Below are 17,994 nucleotides of genomic sequence, written 5' to 3' on the forward strand. Positions count from 1 at the left end.
GTGTGAAGGAGAGCAACTTCGGAACAGGTTACAAATTATGAGCGAAATTTGAGTGCCGTGTTGTGACGCTGTAGCTAGGAGCTTAAGGCTTAGTCAACTTATAATCAGCTCTCAAATTTTGGGCATTTAAGACAAATCAAATTGATCAATGTTGCTGTAAATAGAACAAAAATGTGACTAGACGCATGCGACCAATGACAACAGCCTGAATGTTTCGGATGAAACTAGTGGCTGAAAATCATCCTTAAACCAAGGCTTAAATTAATCCTTTCGTTACGTTAAACGTTAAAAGCTCGTCTCACCCATCTCATATATCGAAATCTTGGCAAAGCTTGCGTTAGCAACCCGGCTGAACGCAACACGTCAAAATTGTGGATGTTTTTTTTTTTTGGACGAAAACGTTACCATGCCACAGCTTTATGTAACGCGCATAACGTGTTTACAATTTCGCCGAAAGCGCAGCGCCAGCCCGCACGACACGAGGGTTTTGCGTGTTTACGTGTGGCCGTGGCCCGTGCGCGACGTACGAAATTTCATAAGAAATTCGTTGGGGTTTCAAATGAATTTAAACTCTTTCCCGAACGAGGTAAACGTGTGAAAAGCCAGTGATACGATATCATCGTCCTCGTGCGTGCATTTTCTTCACCGTCCGGGTTGCTTCTCCGTTGCAGGTGCTGTGCTACATTTTTGATTACCTACCATGGAAAGATCGGCAGCGTGTGTCGCTGGTGTGCAGCAGATGGAACGGCATTATCAACTCGGTCCACTATCTGCGCCGCCAGAAGCTGGTGCTGTACAACTATGGCAAGGCAAAGTTTTTTTCCGGCGTCGGTGTGCAGCTGCTGTGCCGGCAGAAGAGCATCGAGTTTTACTCGAACGCCATGCTGGACACGGAAGAGCTGCTCGACACGATTGTGAAATCGTTCAGCACGGGATCGGCGGAGGTACAGTCGCTGTCGCTGTATCTGCGGTCGGAGCATAAGGTAGCGTTCGGGTTGGTGGTGGCCAACATTCCTAATCTGCTGCACCTGACCGAGCTAAAGATCTCGGCCAACGAGGCGCTCACGAACGGAGTCCAGATTGATAGTGCCTGTCTAGAGAAGGTTAACATCTCATTCTACCAGAATTCACTCTGCCGGCTCAATACGCCCCGATTACACACCCTGCATCTAACCGTACGGTACCGGAGCGAGATGGACTTACTGAGCACGGTTTCGGCGCAGCTGATCGAGCTGAAGGTGTCGTTCATCTCGAAGGATCATGTGGCGCAGCTGTTCGGTTGTGACTTTAGTTCGCTGAAGGTGCTAAATATTTTGCTGAAAAACGACAAATACATATCGTACAGTGTTTCCCCGGTACACTTGAGACCGCTCGACAGGACGGGAGTGTTTGCCCGTAGCATCGTGCGGCTGGAAACGCTTCGAATCGCGGACATCTGTAGCATATTCGATTTCGAGTTCCTGCAGATGTTTTCGCACGCCAAGGCTCTTAAGTCGCTCACTATCAACTACTTCAAGTTGATCGGTGATGTGAGTGAGCTTATTAACGGGTTTAAGCAGCTAACTGTAAGTTGCTACCTACGACGACCTACGATTAGTGCAATGATCTCTCACACGCACACCTCGCCTTTCCTTTGCAGTATCTTAATCTAGAGGGATGCCAACGGATGGATGCAACGAAAAAGCTGGACCTGCCCGGCCTACAGACCCTGGTGATGCCTTACAAACAGCTCGCCCTGTTCACCGGCGGCAGTCCGATGACCATGCTGACCACGCTCTACTACAACAACACGGCCAAGGACCAAACGAACTTCGTGAAGCAGATTGCGACCGCTTTCACCAACCTGACCTTCCTGTGTTTGCAATACTTTGACAACGAGCTCGACTCGAACGCGTTTCTGCATCTCAACCTGCTGACCAAGCTGCGGGTGCTAGTGATAGAGAACATGTCCGTATCGAGCCAGATCTATGCCAACTGCCCAACGGTGCCGCAGCTGGAGCGGCTGGTAATGGACACGATCGTGACGGAGGTGTCGATACTGGACACGGTACCGGCCCGCTTCCCGTCGCTGCAAACGTTCGTCATTAGCAACTGCTTCCTGTACCTGATCCCGACGGATAGTGCCAAACGTTACATGACGTTCGATGAGCTGCGCCGCCAGATGCCGTGCTGTGGCATCTCGACCAAGGATTCGACCATTTTTACCAACAACGTGAAACAAAGCTGAGTTGAGTGGGGTAGATTTTTTTTTGCGAAGGAGAACCGTGAATCCGAAAATCCAACCTATTCGATGCGTAATAGGATAATAAGCGAGTGATATTAACAGTAAACAAACAGGAACGCGCACTGATGAAGGGTGGGTTGTACATTTATTATATAGCAGCAGGAACGTGGCGATTGTGTGTTTGTGCAGTTTTTGTGCAATATATATATGTATACCTTTATCACACATTATATTGTGTGAAAATGAAACTAACAACCAACAGAACTTGTACTTTATGCAATGTGTTATCTGTCACATCTTAGTTTCTTTGTTTTTGGAAGCAGAAGGAAAAAAAAACGAAGCAAACTCGTGGGTGTTGATAAGCGCTAGAAAATGCGACGTTGACAATAAATGAGAACGTGTGGGCGAACACAGAAACCGTCTCGCTTTGTGATATATATGCGGCTTCTAGCAGGAAGAGCTACATGGCGCCGAAATAGCTCAGTTGGGAGAGCGTTAGACTGAAGATCTAAAGGTCCCCGGTTCAATCCCGGGTTTCGGCACATGCCAACTTTTTTTCTTGCTGTGCAGTTTTACTCCAAGTAACAAATTGAAACACTTTTTTTACTTTATACTGATTAATTTAACTAAATTATAAACATATCTTTCAATCGATGTATCCAGGGTTTCTCAAGCTATTCGCAAGTCAGTTTGAAAGTAATGCGAACAATTCATAACCAAATTCTTTCAAACGAATGTTATTGCCCGTCATGTTTGCAAGGGTTTGGGACTAGAAAGAACTACCAGAGGACTGACAATTACATGTTATACACCCTACAGATGAGTCCTCTAAGATGCTGCCAAGACATCTGCCACCAGATCCAGACTACCAAGAAATGCTTGGAGGCCTCTGTGTGCCAAACCAAGGGTTTGAAATCCACGACTCCTGGACTATACTTGCAGGGTCCTAGCAAGAGCTCTGGACAATCTGGCTCGGCTCGGAAGCTGTTCAAGGACATGGACGCAAAGAAAATGTTGCCCACACACGCAATTCATAAACACTACCTATTTTATTACATAGAAAAAAGATTTAGACCTAACTTAAGACGCCTTAAAAACGACGAAACAAATAATACATATCCTCTCTGGCTGAAACCCCCTAGCAAACCGCATCCCCAGCCCAATTGTTTCAGTCTTCCCGGAACGCCTCGTTCGCGTACGTGGTGCTTTTGGCGCTTCTCTCCGACAGTGACTCACTGATCGCCAACGGATCGTGCTGCTTCTTACCGCTGCTGCTGTCCACCTCGATCGAGTCCGGCGATGCTCCACTGTCCGAGTAACGATACCGCATCGCCAACACCATAAACAGTCCCATGTCGAGGAACATGAGGGCGGCAAACAGGAAAAACTCCAGCGACTGTGACTGTACAAACTTGGCCTCGGCAATGAACACCACCAGCATGTTGCCGATGGCGACCGTCAGCAGCCAGAACGCTTGGATGACGGATTTCATGCTTTCCGGTGCCTGCGAGTAGGAGAACTCTAACCCCGTAATAGAAAACATAACCTCGCCGGCAGTGATGACGACATACTGTGGGACGAGCCAGAGCATGTGAACCGAGTTGGACGGTGTAATGATGTGTGTTTGAAGGTTCTGAAACAAAAAGAAAATGGGACACATTAGAAACCAGCTCCTGCGGGGTCGCCACCGAGTACTCACAAATTCATTCTCCAAAAACTCGTCCAGAATCAGCGTGTAAACACCGCCCGGGCTTAGCTTCACGGTGGCGATTTCCCGCTCGCCAACGTACACACCGTACTCGCCCTCGGTAACGGCCAGCTGATCGTACTGGTTGAGCGGAACGTTATAAACGACGGTGGCGTCCCGGTTGTGCCGGAGCGAGATGTGTTTGGTCGTGCGGACGTTCGCTAGCAGTCGCATCAGCGGCAACCCATTACGATCCTTCTCGGCCGTGTCGGCGTACTCGACCAGATTGCTGCGGCCACCCTTGCGGCTGATGAAGTAGCTGACCGCGTTGCCCGGTTGCAGGTAGAAGGTACCGCTGAACTCGGTCATGTTTTCCCGCACACACCCAATTTCACTCGTTTCCGCCCGGAACTGGAACGTGGTGTTCGTGGCCGGCACGTCGATGTGTAGCGCTTCGAACGCACCACGGGACGGTACATTGAACCCGGTCAGGTTGGGAATGTCGGTGTGGAAGCGATAGTCGCAGGGTAGTCCGTTGAAAATGCGTAGCTGTGATTCGTGTGCCGCCGGCAGGACCGCATTCGTACGATCGAGCGCAATCTCCACAAACCCGGACAGTACGAACGCTGCTCCGGCTAGCAATCCTCCGAGTGAAAGCTTCTGCAGCGGACGTCGGATACCGATCTTGGACAGCAGCGGATAGATGACGCTTTCGAACACGGGAATGAAGGCAAGAATTAGGAGCGGATTGATCACCTGCATCTGATCCGGCTTGATCGTGTACCCGGCCACCTCACCGTCCATCCGCGTCGCCTGGAACGTCCAGCGGGATCCTTGCTGATCGAACAGCGCCCAAAACACGGGCAGCGGTATGTAGAGGATCAGGATCTTCAGCAACGATTTAATGTCCGCCACGATACCCTTGCCGTACCTCGATTCGGCATAATCCAACCAATGCTGGCGTGGGTTCGTTCCACGTTCCTTCGACCGCACCGACAGCGCATTCCCGATGCACTTAAACACCAGCACGATCATGTTACCGGACGGTTTGTTGATCGTGTACCTCGCCCGTCCACACACGAAGATCACGATCGCCAGGATCATCAGCACGGCCGGTACGCCGAACGCGAGCGAGAAGCAATTGTTCTCCCCAAAGCAGTGCACATCCTCGCGCAGGATCGGTGTGAGCGTGGTCGAAATTAGCGAACCCGCGTTGATGGAAAAGTAAAACAGCGAGAAAAACTTGGCCAACTGGGCTGCCTGCTCCGGAAGCTTAAACTGATCGCCACCGAATGCCGAAACGCATGGCTTTATCCCGCCGGATCCGACCGCTATGAACAGCAGACCCAGCACCGTCATCCAGCTGGAATCGATGGAGAAAAAACTCTTACTCTCACCTTACTCGCTTCTCCCAAACCCAAATGGGAACTCACGTGGCGGGTAGATTCAGCGGTGGAATGGCACCGAGCGCGATCAGCGTACTGCCGGCACAGTACACGATCGACAGGTAGAGGATGGTCTTGAACTTGCCCAACCAACTGTCCGCCAGGATGGCGCCCATCAGCGGGAAGAAGTACGCCAGGCTGGTGAACACGTGGTAGATCACGGTGGCGGTATCGTTGCTGTAGGCCAGCTTTTGCGTAAGGTACAGTGCCAGAACCGCTGTGGAGCGATGGGGGGGAGGGAGAGAAAATGGGACATTAGTTTGACAGGGTTTAGCTGAGGTGTGTTGAGCATTTCTTACTTCGCATGCCATAGTAGTTGAACCGTTCGCTGAACTCATTGCTGATGATGAAGAATATCGAGCGAGGATACCGCACCGGCTGCTGGCCAATAAGGGCATGAAAGGGAGAGAGAGAGAGGGAAAAGAGGCGTACAAATATTAGTACAACTGGAGATGTGAAGCGAGTTCTTGTGATATGTAATCAAATTGTCCGCAGATCCTATCGAGAGATTGGTAATAGCCCTAGACATTTGAGGAAGAAAATAAGGACGATTCCGTCACTCAAAAACCAGAACGTTTCCTAGGGAACTCCGATACGACTCCATCCAGCTGGCCGAGACTTGGACTTCAAGAGAGCTTTAACCTTTCCATGACTCTGACGCACAAGTCAATCTCGAATCCTGTTGAATCTCTTATGAAACGCTGGCCCTTAAAGCTATAGTTGTATTGTAACTAATTGGAGTTAAGGCCCTGGGATTAAACATAACTTCATAAGAAAACAGTCTAGCAGCGTTAAACCACAGAATCTTGGGGTTGAGTTATCATCGCTTCCCCCGAAAGTCATCGTGGATATTTCGACATCATTGACCAAGGGAAGAAATCACTTGTTGGCTGCCCAACGCCCCAAAAAAGGAACACCAAATTGTGACTTCCTGGAGATACTACGTGACATAGGAGGTCCTCTTGATGATTGGTCTTGTTCCAAGATCACTTGGTAACTAACCTTTTCATTCAGAATATTGCTGGAAAATCGCTGGAGTCAACCCCAACTAAGGGGTTAAGTTCCCAACTGGACCATGGCCTATTCAACAAATACATGTTGATGTGACAGCGCAACTTAATCCTTTTTTCTCGAAAACCTACTCAAATTTATCCCAGAAATTTAAATGTCTCAACATTCCTTTTCGGACCGGTTTTGAAAAGACCCGAAGGTCGCATACGATCCGCGGGCCTGTTTGACTTTACAAGTATACGCAATGCTTAGCAAGGTTGTAGAGCCAAGAGGAAGGCGGGACACTTTAAGCACTCTGAATCGAACAACTCCTCTGAGAAGAGTGCTCTGGAGTACTCTGAGCAATTCTCCAGACTGTTTTGAGCAGTAGTGACTGAGTGAATGAGCACAAACCTGAAAAACCTCCTATAAGCAGCTTGTGCGGACCTGGCAGCCTCGATCATTTAAATGGACCCAAAGTCTATAATAGGCCTCGTATAATATTTCCATTTGATCCTTGCACATTCCCAGTCATCAGATTCAATGTGTTAGAGGGCCTCCAGCATTCATTCTGCTTAGGAGATCCAGGGGACTTAATCAGTCTCCGCATCACTATCAAGAACACAGGCCAATTCTCTCGTTATTACTGCTGATTGCATACTTGCAGGCGTCTCTAGGCATGGAATGACGTCGAAAGGAGCTTCAGCGAGGCATTGAATTAATTTTATTAAAATGTTATTTTCCTTCTACTTAGCCGTATGCAAACAACATGTCGAAGATGCAATTAGGAGCAATTACACAAGTGACTTAAAAAAGCACAACTTTTTATACATTGCAACTCAAGAAGACGCCGTCGTTGATAAGCCAATCGTTTCTGTTTACAATTCTGGTGCGATAAAGCGCACCCGTTGGATTCGCATTGGAATTCGTTTATTTGCACGTCTTGTCTCGTGACAGCGCTGGATGATACGCCGGTAGTCGTAATGGCTAGGAGTCATGCACTCGTAATGGCAGTCGCAAGGGTAAGGACGGACGGTCTGGCTCGATAGATTATTCGCAACACGTGCCACTTCCGAATGCGTGTCTTATCCGGTTGGGAGTGGGTTGCAGATGGTTGCACGGTTAACCACGGCACCAGAGATGTAGCCACGTGCCACACTTGGCAAAGGTCCACCGAACGAAGTACAGAAACATACTATTTTCTGATGTTGTTTGTTGTCTTGTTGTGAGCGTTTAAGTCACTGGCAAAGGCGCATTCTCGTCCAGCATGTGTGTTAGCATAACATTGGGCCGTGTGGCCCGAGGTGGCCCGCAAACATTCCCCAAGTAGCCCCGGTTTCGGACATTGTTATGGGTCGTACAATGGTAAGCACCCGAGCGTAACATGAGCAGAGAGAGAGAGAGAGAGAGAGAAGAACGAACACCAACAAATCCGATTACGATGCACTTTTGGCGTACCAACCTCCAACCGCAGGCGAAGGACAAGGAGGGGAACGACGGCAATTGCGGGGGGAAGGAAAGGCCAAAAATAGAAAAGCCTTCACCGTGGCATTTTACGGCTGTCGAGGAGGTTTGGTAGAAACGTAGAAAAAAAAGTAATAATTTGGCATAAATAAAAATGTAACGAGAAACGGAACGTAAAAAAAGGCACCAGAAGCAACCAGCAATTGGCTGACCGCCGGTGTGGTGTGCAGCCTTTACTTTGATGTTGTCTGATGCAATCGAAGTGAGTTCTTTCTGATGCAATTGCCGCGTATGTTGCCGTTTTTTTGCTGTGTAGCGTGGGAATTTCGCTATTGGTTTGATTGGCGTGCAAATTAAATTGAACTGCAGTCGGCACTTATGAGTACATTTAAAAGTTTATATTGCATAAGGACCAATAGAGAATTAAGTCAAAACCCCTATAGGTCTCTTGGTCCAGGTGGTAATACGGCATTGAAGCTCATCTTTCATGGGGACGTTTTTGCATACAAACGTCAAAGTTATTTGATCACAAGTCTGTCAAGTCTGAATCTCTAATCATATAAGATCTCTAGTCTGAGAATATCTCTAATTATATAAGACTATAACAGCAATGCTGTTACGAAGTTATTGGGAAACTACAAGTATCCAACTACGTAGCATCAATAGACTTATTGTGAGTAAGACAGAAATTGAAGGCATGACTAGAGGGGTCGTAAGCCAAGAAGAAGGTCTGCGCATAAGGTAGATCTGAATCTCGAGGATTCAGGAAGGTTCAGGATTTTTTTTTGATAATCTTAAAAATTGTGCCAAAGATTATTTGGAGTTGCTAGGCTCTTATTGCACTCCAGAGTTTGTGGATGTTTGGGAAGTGTTTATCAAGAATTTGGATGAGTAAAGCTCTATGCTTAAACAGCGCAGCGATCTTGCCTTGAAGATCATCTGGTAAGAATACCTTATAATCCTGTGCCATTGGGTCAGAGGCGGATGAGGCTATGAACTGAGTTGGAGGCCGCCAGTAGGGCCTCCCCGATAAGCCCCTCATGTAAGCGCCGTCTGAAGGTCCTCACTGGGTGTGACACCGGAGATCATCGAGGATCATCAAGACCCTTGGCTTGGGATCCACAATCGCATTCCCCAACTTCCATTCCACCTAAGACCTCCAAGGTGCTTGATCCGCCACTGCATGAGCTACAAATCATAATTTGTTTAGGGTAAGACTAAGACCAACAGAGAATCCAAAAAATGCTAGCCAAAGAGACCTCTCAAGGTTTTGGTGTCAAAGTAGCAAAATATGTATGTCCATCGTTTCAAATAGAATTTCGGAATAGGATGAAGAGCTCTACAAAGTATCTTAAAAGGTGATTGGATAGAAGGTTCTCCATTTGACATATAGATGGAGTTTGGTGATTGCTAGTAAAGTATTATTTTGCCCTCAAAAAGCTTCAAAATTATTGTCAAACTGTAACTTTTCCTTCTAGGTTTAAATACGACAGAGAAAGATCTTCTTGACTCAAATATGAAAAGCTATTCAAACATTGTAAGAGCAAATGTTTCAGTCCCGAACTCTATAAAACCATTATACCTCTTGCTCTTTACTAGCCCTTGTAGTGCATCTCCACGTGCCTGACATTTGAACTATGCAGCGCCATAGCCCGCGCACTTGCGTCAATTGAGCCAAACGCTTTGGCGAGTGTCGATTGATACCGCTCATTCACAGCACAAATCGGTGCTGCCGATGAAGTTAGTTCATTTAGTGCGAATCTACTTCAATTTCTATCAATTAAACCCTCAGCCGAAAGAACTGCCCAACGGGGCTAGACAACTGTCGCAATACATGCGCGTGTGTGCAACGTTAAGTGCAGTGCGTATCTGGGGGAGAAACAATTATGCAACGCTTGCAGTTGCAGCCGAAGATCGCAGTACGGTCGACAGCTCAAGTGCTGCCACCCAGTTGACCTACATCGGGTTACGACTTCAACCTCCACGAGTCCTACCAACAAGCCCACTCTGCACTCTTGACGGCAGGATTCTTTGGGGACAGCATTGATCACTTCACAGCTTTCATCTGTCACATTGTCGAAAAAAAAAGGCTGACGATCAGTGATGATCGATGGATCCCTAAAGGTATGCTCAAGAAGCAGTCCACGTTCCACGATCGACCGATCGACGGAGGCTGTTGTCCCGGCATACCTTCACGTTTCATCGAACCGTTTCATTCAAACGGCGGAGTTGTGCCGTCCGTCTCGTGTGAGAGTAAAAGCGGGTCAATGTTACGCATGCGCTCCCACCGCACACGCCTTCGCGCCATCTTTCCTCCCCGGGACAGACAAAAAAACTGGACCGTCAATGCCGTCCACGCTGCGGTTGGGCCATTGGCACGCATCTTCGCGAGAGCTCGCGCGCGGCCGGTTTTTCGAGTCGAACGACGAGCCTCTCTCTCTCGGTCGATCTCTCGAAACGAGCGCACGAGTTCATGGTCAGATTTGTTTTGCTATCGGAAAGTAAGTTCCGAGGAGAGCTCAGGCGAGCGACAGAAGGGAGCAACGAGCGAGTGATAAATGACATTTCGGAACTTGAGCCTTGCTTCAAGGATACGTCCCAATGTCTTGCAGATAATCGTATGCAGGCGCATTCCGATTAAGTTGTCCAAACACGTCGTCGTCACATCAGTTCCTGACGCTTTCTTTTGCGAGCGTGCTTGTGTGGGCGGTTTTGGACAAGGACGATCACATAACTTACACGGGCCAAGTTCACGACTGAAGTGTGGAGCTACTAATGCAAACCATTTCTGTCACCTGAAGCGCTTCAAGGATTGCGATATCGGGTTTGTGGGTGGGTTGTTGGACTTGAATTGTTTGCCGCTGCTTCCGATGTTGCTTCAAGGAAGTGCGGAAATGCGTTAAAGTCTGACCTTTACCAGCGGACATTCACACAGCACGCGATCCTGGACAATATGGATACAATCTTTTCAATCATATTATTTATGAATTCATAAATGGTTTCCTCTCAGAATTTCAGTATGCTATCTATATCTGCTCCAGCATTCAAGTTTAAGGACAAAAAATCTCTAAAGAATTGATACTGAAGAACTAGGGTAATAGAATTGCAATGGGTTGAGCACGTCATGAGAATGACATTAGACAACGCAATCTGAAAATTAGTTGAAGCCACCCAGCGGAGTAGGGGAGTCGTCGTTGATGGCTTAGGGGTCCTCTGCGAGTCTGTAACGTCGTAACGCTTTGCCGTTATCCTATAACTCAGGAATATTCAAAGATATTTTATCTCTTTGCTAGATGGACAATCCTTAAAACAGATCAGAACTGACAGCTGAATGATCGACGATCTTCGGTAAATAAATCTTATCACCAAAGGCATCAGACCATGGAATCGTCTCAATATACCTGAAGCATATTCAAATATAAAATAAAAATCAAGCAAATTAACTGACATAAGTGTGTGACGCTAATAAGCCATTACTAAAACACCAATAATGCAAATTTAATTTAGCCACAACACATCCGCTTGAAATACTCTCCCTTTTTCCATTAGTAAAACAAAATCCTCTGATAATTAGGTTTTTGAAATAGGCTTTCGACCACACACACAGTAATGATCGAGTTTACTGTGCGGGTGCGCAAATGGCTAATTAACTTAAGCAACAAACCGAAATTAGCTGTCAGCGCATTCATCCGTGAAATAGCCGTCCATCGTCGGAAGAAAGCAGGGTCCGCTCCCTAGAGATGAAGGCGATGTAAGCGCGATTGTCTGACCAATATCGACACACACGCACACACACACGTTATCATGGTTCCGATTTAGGAGGAAAAGTAGTTGGGTGTGTAAGTGTCCGCCAATTACCACCTACTGGGACGACTGGTCGCACGAACGAAATGGGTGCGTCCCTCTATTGGGGGAATCTGCACGGCAAACGCGGATGCATGGAGAAATTGTAAATAGAAAAATTCACACGGTTTGCTTTGATCACAGAGCTACAGAGTGGAGGAGGGCTATCGACGCCTGCTAAGAATCGCTTCCAATCGTAGTATGCCGCCGTCGTAATTATTGGTGCGTTGTACGCATTTAAAAAAAAAAGATGGCGATAGTGTAAATGTCAAACGATGTTTTAATGAGAGTGAGCTTGCAAAGTGTTGCCCACTATTAATTACAGGCTAGAGCAATATAGTAGTAAACACACATAATTATTACCGGTGTGCTATTAATTTCGAAGCGCGTTGAAACCATTGCCTCGTTTTCTTTATACAGCAGGTTGTACGTATCCACGTATCGCTTATCGGGCTGTAATGAATGTGCTGCCCGTCCGTGTTCAACTCAGCCGGGTGCGGGTTTCACGCGAAAATTCGTCACTAAAGCACTATTTTACACTTGCACACTCGATGATAACACACCGCTAGATCCCAGCTGTCGGTTTTGCAAACCACCATAGATAAAAGCACACCGTCTCTGTACCTACTGGTGAAGGGTGATAAAAACGCTGTTAGAAAAGATAAACCACATCGGACACCGGTAAAACTATCTGCAAGATGATGCTGTTACACTAATTGTCAGCGACCGTGTGTATCTGTGGTGTGAGTTCAATCCACTCTCACGCACACTATGCAAATACGCAAGGATACGTTTTCACTTTTCTTTGCGACACTAATGAACGAGCTTTCGATCGGCACTCATCAACGGAGGATTCACGTAACGGTTTGCCGTTACGCCACTCAAACGCATAGGGTGTAAGCAGTATTTGGTGGCAAATTAAAATATTTTTTGGGAGAGAGAAATAGAGAAAATGCGACACAAATGAAGCTAACACCTAGTTCAAACACATACGCATAATGGTTTCGGTACTTTCTCTTCGATTTTTTTTCTCCTCTTCCTGCGATAATGATCACCTGCCACTACTACTACTACTACTAATAGTCCGGCACATCCACACTACTTCCCAAAATAAAATAAAAAAAAGGTGCGTAACGCTTCAACGTAGGTCACGGTTGATAGAATGGCTAACATTTTTTTTTTGAGGGAGTTTTCTTTTGGCCGGAGTACCGGTATGGTATGGTAGGAAGCTAGTTTTAGGTTCGATTTTACGCGTGCGTGTGTGTGGCTTTGTTATTTTGGTAATTGTATTTCTCCTCTTTGTTCGTCACAATCGGTGAAAGATCTTCCGGTGCGTGAAAGTGGCACCCCCCTCGGGAAGCGAACGTGATGCACTTTTGGAAAATGTAATTATCTAGCTTTTTTGGGCAGGAAATGGAAGTTGGAGATCGCACACACCGCGAGTGACTGATTTAATCTGTCTTTTTCTTTTCGAAGGAGCAAGCGAAAAAAGAGCGGCATAATCAAACAAACAATTGTCGAAGAACAATCGTCTCAACAACACTTCACACACACACACACAAGCACAAAAAGCACTACACAACTGCTGCACCTATTCAATTGAATCTAATTTAGCTAGCCACCCACTGCAGCGGCACCTTCTTTCTCGGGAGGTGCCCACTAATGCTTAACCGTAAGCCGTGTACGCTAATGTGCGATCGCGATCGATCGGTCCTCGTCCGTGTCTGGTAATATGCACGATGCACTTTACAGGTGTTTGTTTTGTACCCCGTACTGACCACCACCGTGCCACTCCGGTGCAAAGCCCCACAGCGAGTGTACGTATAGCGCAGTGCGTTACGTGCAACGGTTGACGGTGGACTGAAAGCGCGAGCCCAGCTACCACCGCGTAATAAATGTGGAAAATTAGTTTTCAATAAACACACCCCACCCGTGGCCCACCGTGGTGCTACCGGGGGAGACAGAGAGAGAGAGAGAGAGAGAGAGAGAGAGAGAGAGAGAGAGAGAGAGAGAGAGAGTCAGAGAGACCTTGCTGCCGCAGCATGATGTATGCCAACGATGACGACGGCCTCAACGACGCTCGGTTCGACCGGGGGAAGTACTGTGATTGACCGTATGTAGGCAACACAAACACACGCCAGACTCCCTCCATCGCCGATCGGATCCGGACCTGCCGGTGTGTGTAGAATGCCGTGACAATTGCGGTTGATGATCATATGTCGTGGGTATGATTCGTTTAGCATTATAATAAAATAAAAAGGCGCCAAGACTTGTCATGTTTCTAAAGAACACACGTAAAGTTATACCAATAGAGTGTAATACGTATGTGAAGATCATCCAAGATCTTCAGGATCAAAGGTTTAGTGAAGATCGTTATTATGGATGTAATACAAGTTGAGATTGAATCTAGTCCACAGAATGATAGGAAACGGTCAGATCCAGTGGCGGATCACCCTAGGAGCAGAAGGAGCGGCTGCTCGGGACCTCGTCGGCGAGGGAAATCCTGATGTTTCCCTCTTATATCACAATTCGAGGAGCGTCAACTGCCATTCCGCTCGATGGCTCCATCCATCTTGACCCACCACTGGTCAGATCAACAGCTCAGAGTTGGAAAGCATCGACTGGAGCTTTGAACAACAATATCGATCTTGTCTAGGATCTTCCACACTGTAACGTATACTATGACTCCTGGTGTCCGGGGTTTTCTAATCCGAAGCTTCTGGCGCATTTTTAAGATCCACCAAAGGGCTCCAATTCGATCTTCTAGCTTATATATTCTATAAGTCATCTTCAGAGTGAGGTTAAAAAGTGTCTCACTGTCTCCAAGCCTCTTCGCTAGAGGATGTTGAGCGGTACCAACTATTCGACACAGCTGCAAAAGGCACTCGCTATGGCACAGGACCATCACATGGAATATCGTTAAATAACGCAGTTGGGATTATCCACGACCTCTTGAGGTTTATAGAGCCAAAGTAGAATAAGCAAACCTTGACAAGTAAGACGGTATTCAGATCACATCACAACTCTTATCTCACTTACCCTCATCATCCGATTTTTCTTGATCGGTTCGAATAACCGACGATAAATTATATTACTTAGACACATTTTTGTATCGCACTGCTCACAAACACCTCTACGATACAATATCCAAGCAAAGCTATGGGGTCACAATAATTCACCGTGCACGATAAGAAGTTGGCCGCCCGTTAACCGTTCTCGTCACAGGTTTTTGTACCACCAGTATAAAGCTATACTGAAACCCATCTTTACCGCATCGCCAACAACATTAATGTCACACAACGACCCGAGGAGAACACGCCCGCAGTTAATCTATCATAATATTTACACAAATGCATGCAGTGCGGTGCCGCCGGTAGTGGGACAGGTTGGAGTATCCTCCTGGGCGAAAGTGTCTAAGCGTACGATCGTCTAGCGTCTAGCGTGCGTTGTGATAGCTAGACGAGTTACAACACCAGTTGTAGGGTGGAAAAAGTCTTCTAACCGTTTGTCAGATTTCGTATGCAGTACAGCACGAGCAGGTAGACTAACGGGGAAGATATGATGGGGATGATATCATACGACTTTGAAGAGCAACGATGGGATGCATTCTATCTCTTAATTATTGTATTCTTTGCATACCTCTTTTCCAAGATCCCAAGAGCACAAGGTAGGAAGATGCGATCGATCAGAACCGTGTAAGTGCTTCTAAAATCGGATGATAGCAGGTCTCATCTGTCGTTGTGTACGGAGCAGCTAGCTCGGGGCTTCAGAGTTCATCGAAAAGCGTAATTATTGTATGACAACATCATCAAACACCATCAACCCACCAACTACGCGGTACGTGGCACTAATAAAACGATGCCTCTCTTTACGATTCGTTACGTGAGGCAGAGGCTGACATCTTGAATTACTATGCATCATGGCGGAAGTTTAATTCGAGCTTATCTACATAGAAACTCTCTTAGAATTATTTGAAATGATTTTTTTTAGACTTCGATCTTCTTGAAGTAATCGTAAGATCGCATCAATATACTAGCTTAAAGACAGTTGTGGACGATCGAATGGTTCACAATTAAATGCACCAGGCCGAGCATAATGTATCCCATCCGTATAAAACATGCGAATAAAATTAATTTTAATTACCAAAAAAAGGAAGAAATGATGTCTGATAAGAAAAAAATGCGACGAGAAGCAATTAACGGAAGGTAGTCAAGCGGGCCCGAAAGAGAGAGAGAGAGAGAGAGAGAAATTTCAACCGCCACATAGTTGCGTCGATTGATTGTTGGGTTTTCCCCCGAAACATTTTTCATAAAAATATTTTAAATTTTCCGTTGAGTAACTGTTAAACTTATGATAAATAAATTCCTTCAATTAGAAACTTAATCTATAAAGAGTTTAAATAAAAAACATATTTCACTTCCGTCATACGAAAAGAGGTCCGAAAAAAAACGGATCGTGTGGGTACATTTACCATAACCATAACAAGATTTATCGAAACATTGACCGAGAACCCGATGATTTTAGCGAAACTATAAACCCGTTTAACCTTGTCTTGCAAGCTGCTCTCGTGTGCAATATTTGTTTCACCTTCTCCAGCCAACGCGCCATCAGCCATCGGTGTGACAGAATGGGCCAGATTTTTACGGTCAATGCCATCGAAAGTGACAGCGCGGATGGCACCCGGGCGCGGAATGGTGTGAAAGTGAAACCGTCGTCGACGATCCAGATGTTGGCGTGGCTGAATGCTGGTGGTTTGCATTGTGCGTTTATCGCGTTTGCTTGTTGCTTCCGTGAGCGCAAAGCTCATAGACAGCATGCCGTATTAGGGCACATGATTATCGCGTTTTGTGTGGAGATTTGCGATTGCTGCTGAGAGATGAGGTTTGAGGCAGATCTTCAATGGATTCTGAAGGTAAAAGAAGATGCATTCTGGAGAGTTCAATGGGACAAGGATATTGTGATAAATTGTAAGGTAATATAACGAAGTCGAAGAACACCAAAAACAGCAGATGGGAATTGATTGATGGAAATATAGAATACTTAAAGCACTAAGTCCATCTACTAGGGTAAATAAATCTCCAAAGTCTGTGGTAGAAAGATCGTTGTCCAGGTTAACTGATATCTCAACTGATCAGGCGGAGTTCTCTCTGAAGTCTCTCTGCAGACAACGGTATAATAAATCATATTTGGCTTTGTTCTTCTCCCACGGATTGTGAAGTAAGATCATAGACATGGAAAGGATCCAATCTTTGATCTTTAGCGTATGATTGGAGATAGATGCTAAAAGGAGTTACCGAAATGAAAAGTACTAAGAGTGATGTAGAAAAACTCCAGAGCTTCAGAGCAACCCCAGAAAAGCTCCAAAGGACAATTAGGTATCAAGACTCTACTATCTTTGAGCAGCTTGATGGATTAGTGTTAGTGTATCAGATCTTTCTTGCCGATCATACTGATCAATAGTCAGTAGATAGGGACGGCCCGGTAGAAGATGCGGCCCCTAGATTGACTAGACTATCCAACTATGCGGTATCAATAAGTCTAGTAAGCCACAAATGACAGGCATGAGCCAAGAAAGAGGAAGAAGAAAAGAAGACTGATCAGTATCAACTCCCATCTGTACTGGGATTATTCCTTAAAACGTACTTACTGACTATCCAGGAATAGGTATAAATTACTTCAAGGAAACTAGAAATAGCAGACCAAGATCTCGCGGGGTGGTATTGTTCCAAGACGAAAAGGACATGTTTTGACACTACATTAACAAGACTTTACATGCAAAGGGAATCTCTTTCTAAACGATACTTAGGCGCCTATAATCTTTGGAGTAAATGGGGTTAAAGAACAGGGGGCCATTCTAGTATGGGATCTATGAAAGGAACAAAGAGGGTGGAATATTAGTTCCAGAACGTAAAGCCTTGACTGCTGCTTGGTAATCCAAGAGATGGTGAAAGGTGGGTCCTCGCAGCATCGGTGAAGGTTTAAACCATGTGACGGCTTGTATCCCTACCACAATGATTAGGGAGCAGGTGGGGCTCTATCTATTCAAGGTTAAGATTGAATTAGTCTTGTACACCACACAACCGAAACTAATTATCTCCCTTTTCTGCCATAGGCAATGGACAACTAATAAGCCTTAACATTGGCAAGGCAATTTAAGGTAGACCAAGACACGCTACATATGAAGTGAGAAGCTCATTGTTTTTTACGGTAAAAAACCCCTGCAAAAAGAAATTTAAATTTTAATATGCAAACAAAAAACCATAAAAACCGGTACCAGCCGTCAATCAAGCGGTCAAATCTACAGCTGTCCACTGGTCTTCATCCCTATAATCGTTTCTCTA

At 46.1% G+C, this 17,994-nt stretch overlaps 2 protein-coding genes, 1 long non-coding RNA gene and 1 other non-coding gene across 13 annotated transcripts; 3 read left to right on the forward strand and 1 right to left on the reverse strand.

The window, feature by feature from the left end:
- Nucleotides 1–408: 408 nt before the first annotated feature.
- LOC118504038 (putative F-box/FBD/LRR-repeat protein At1g16940) lies at nt 409–2,504 on the forward strand. Its single transcript, XM_036038036.1, has 3 exons — nt 409–586; nt 672–1,565; nt 1,640–2,504. Exons 1-3 carry the CDS (start codon nt 560–562, stop codon nt 2,225–2,227), a joined length of 1,509 nt encoding a protein of 502 aa, XP_035893929.1. The 5' UTR covers nt 409–559; the 3' UTR covers nt 2,228–2,504.
- Nucleotides 2,505–2,693: 189 nt separating this feature from the next.
- Nucleotides 2,694–2,766, forward strand: Trnaf-gaa. The gene has a single exon. It is a non-coding gene; the product is annotated as a tRNA-Phe (tRNA).
- Nucleotides 2,767–3,254: 488 nt separating this feature from the next.
- Nucleotides 3,255–14,816, reverse strand: LOC118504037 (peptide transporter family 1-like). Of its 10 annotated transcripts, none has more exons than XM_036038034.1 (6): nt 13,432–13,545; nt 12,017–12,277; nt 5,656–5,734; nt 5,345–5,573; nt 3,924–5,274; nt 3,255–3,857 (listed from the first exon to the last, which is right to left on the reverse strand). In XM_036038034.1, exons 2-6 carry the CDS (start codon nt 12,050–12,052, stop codon nt 3,393–3,395), a joined length of 2,160 nt encoding a protein of 719 aa, XP_035893927.1. In that variant the 5' UTR covers nt 12,053–12,277; nt 13,432–13,545; the 3' UTR covers nt 3,255–3,392. The 10 variants fall into 10 exon arrangements, with proteins under 10 accessions (XP_035893927.1, XP_035893921.1, XP_035893919.1 ...); XM_036038028.1 differs by having other exon boundaries at nt 12,017–12,280; nt 13,421–13,544; XM_036038026.1 differs by having other exon boundaries at nt 12,017–12,280; nt 13,432–13,531.
- LOC118504039 lies at nt 12,643–16,036 on the forward strand. The gene is made up of 3 exons (XR_004905242.1): nt 12,643–13,038; nt 13,130–15,192; nt 15,305–16,036. It is a non-coding gene; the product is annotated as an uncharacterized LOC118504039 (long non-coding RNA).
- Nucleotides 16,037–17,994: the final 1,958 nt, after the last annotated feature.

Source organism: Anopheles stephensi, chromosome 2 (genome assembly GCF_013141755.1).
Source record: "Anopheles stephensi strain Indian chromosome 2, UCI_ANSTEP_V1.0, whole genome shotgun sequence".
NCBI classification, from domain to species: Eukaryota; Metazoa; Arthropoda; class Insecta; order Diptera; family Culicidae; genus Anopheles; species Anopheles stephensi.

Excerpts from the sequence above, each read along its gene's own strand:
- LOC118504038 (XM_036038036.1), top strand. The coding sequence starts at position 560 with ATGAATTTAAACTCTTTCCCGAACGAG. Across the intron at positions 587-671 it reads TAAACTCTTTCCCGAACGAG|GTGCTGTGCTACATTTTTGA; the intron begins GTAAACGTGTGA and ends TCTCCGTTGCAG. Across the intron at positions 1,566-1,639 it reads ACGGGTTTAAGCAGCTAACT|TATCTTAATCTAGAGGGATG; the intron begins GTAAGTTGCTAC and ends TTTCCTTTGCAG.
- LOC118504037 (XM_036038025.1), bottom strand. The coding sequence starts at position 14,758 with ATGTGTCTAAGTAATATAATTTATCGTCGGTTATTCGAACCGATCAAG. Across the intron at positions 5,275-5,344 it reads CCGCTGAATCTACCCGCCAC|CTGGATGACGGTGCTGGGTC; the intron begins GTGAGTTCCCAT and ends CATCGATTCCAG. Across the intron at positions 3,858-3,923 it reads AGTTTTTGGAGAATGAATTT|AACCTTCAAACACACATCAT; the intron begins GTGAGTACTCGG and ends TTTTTGTTTCAG.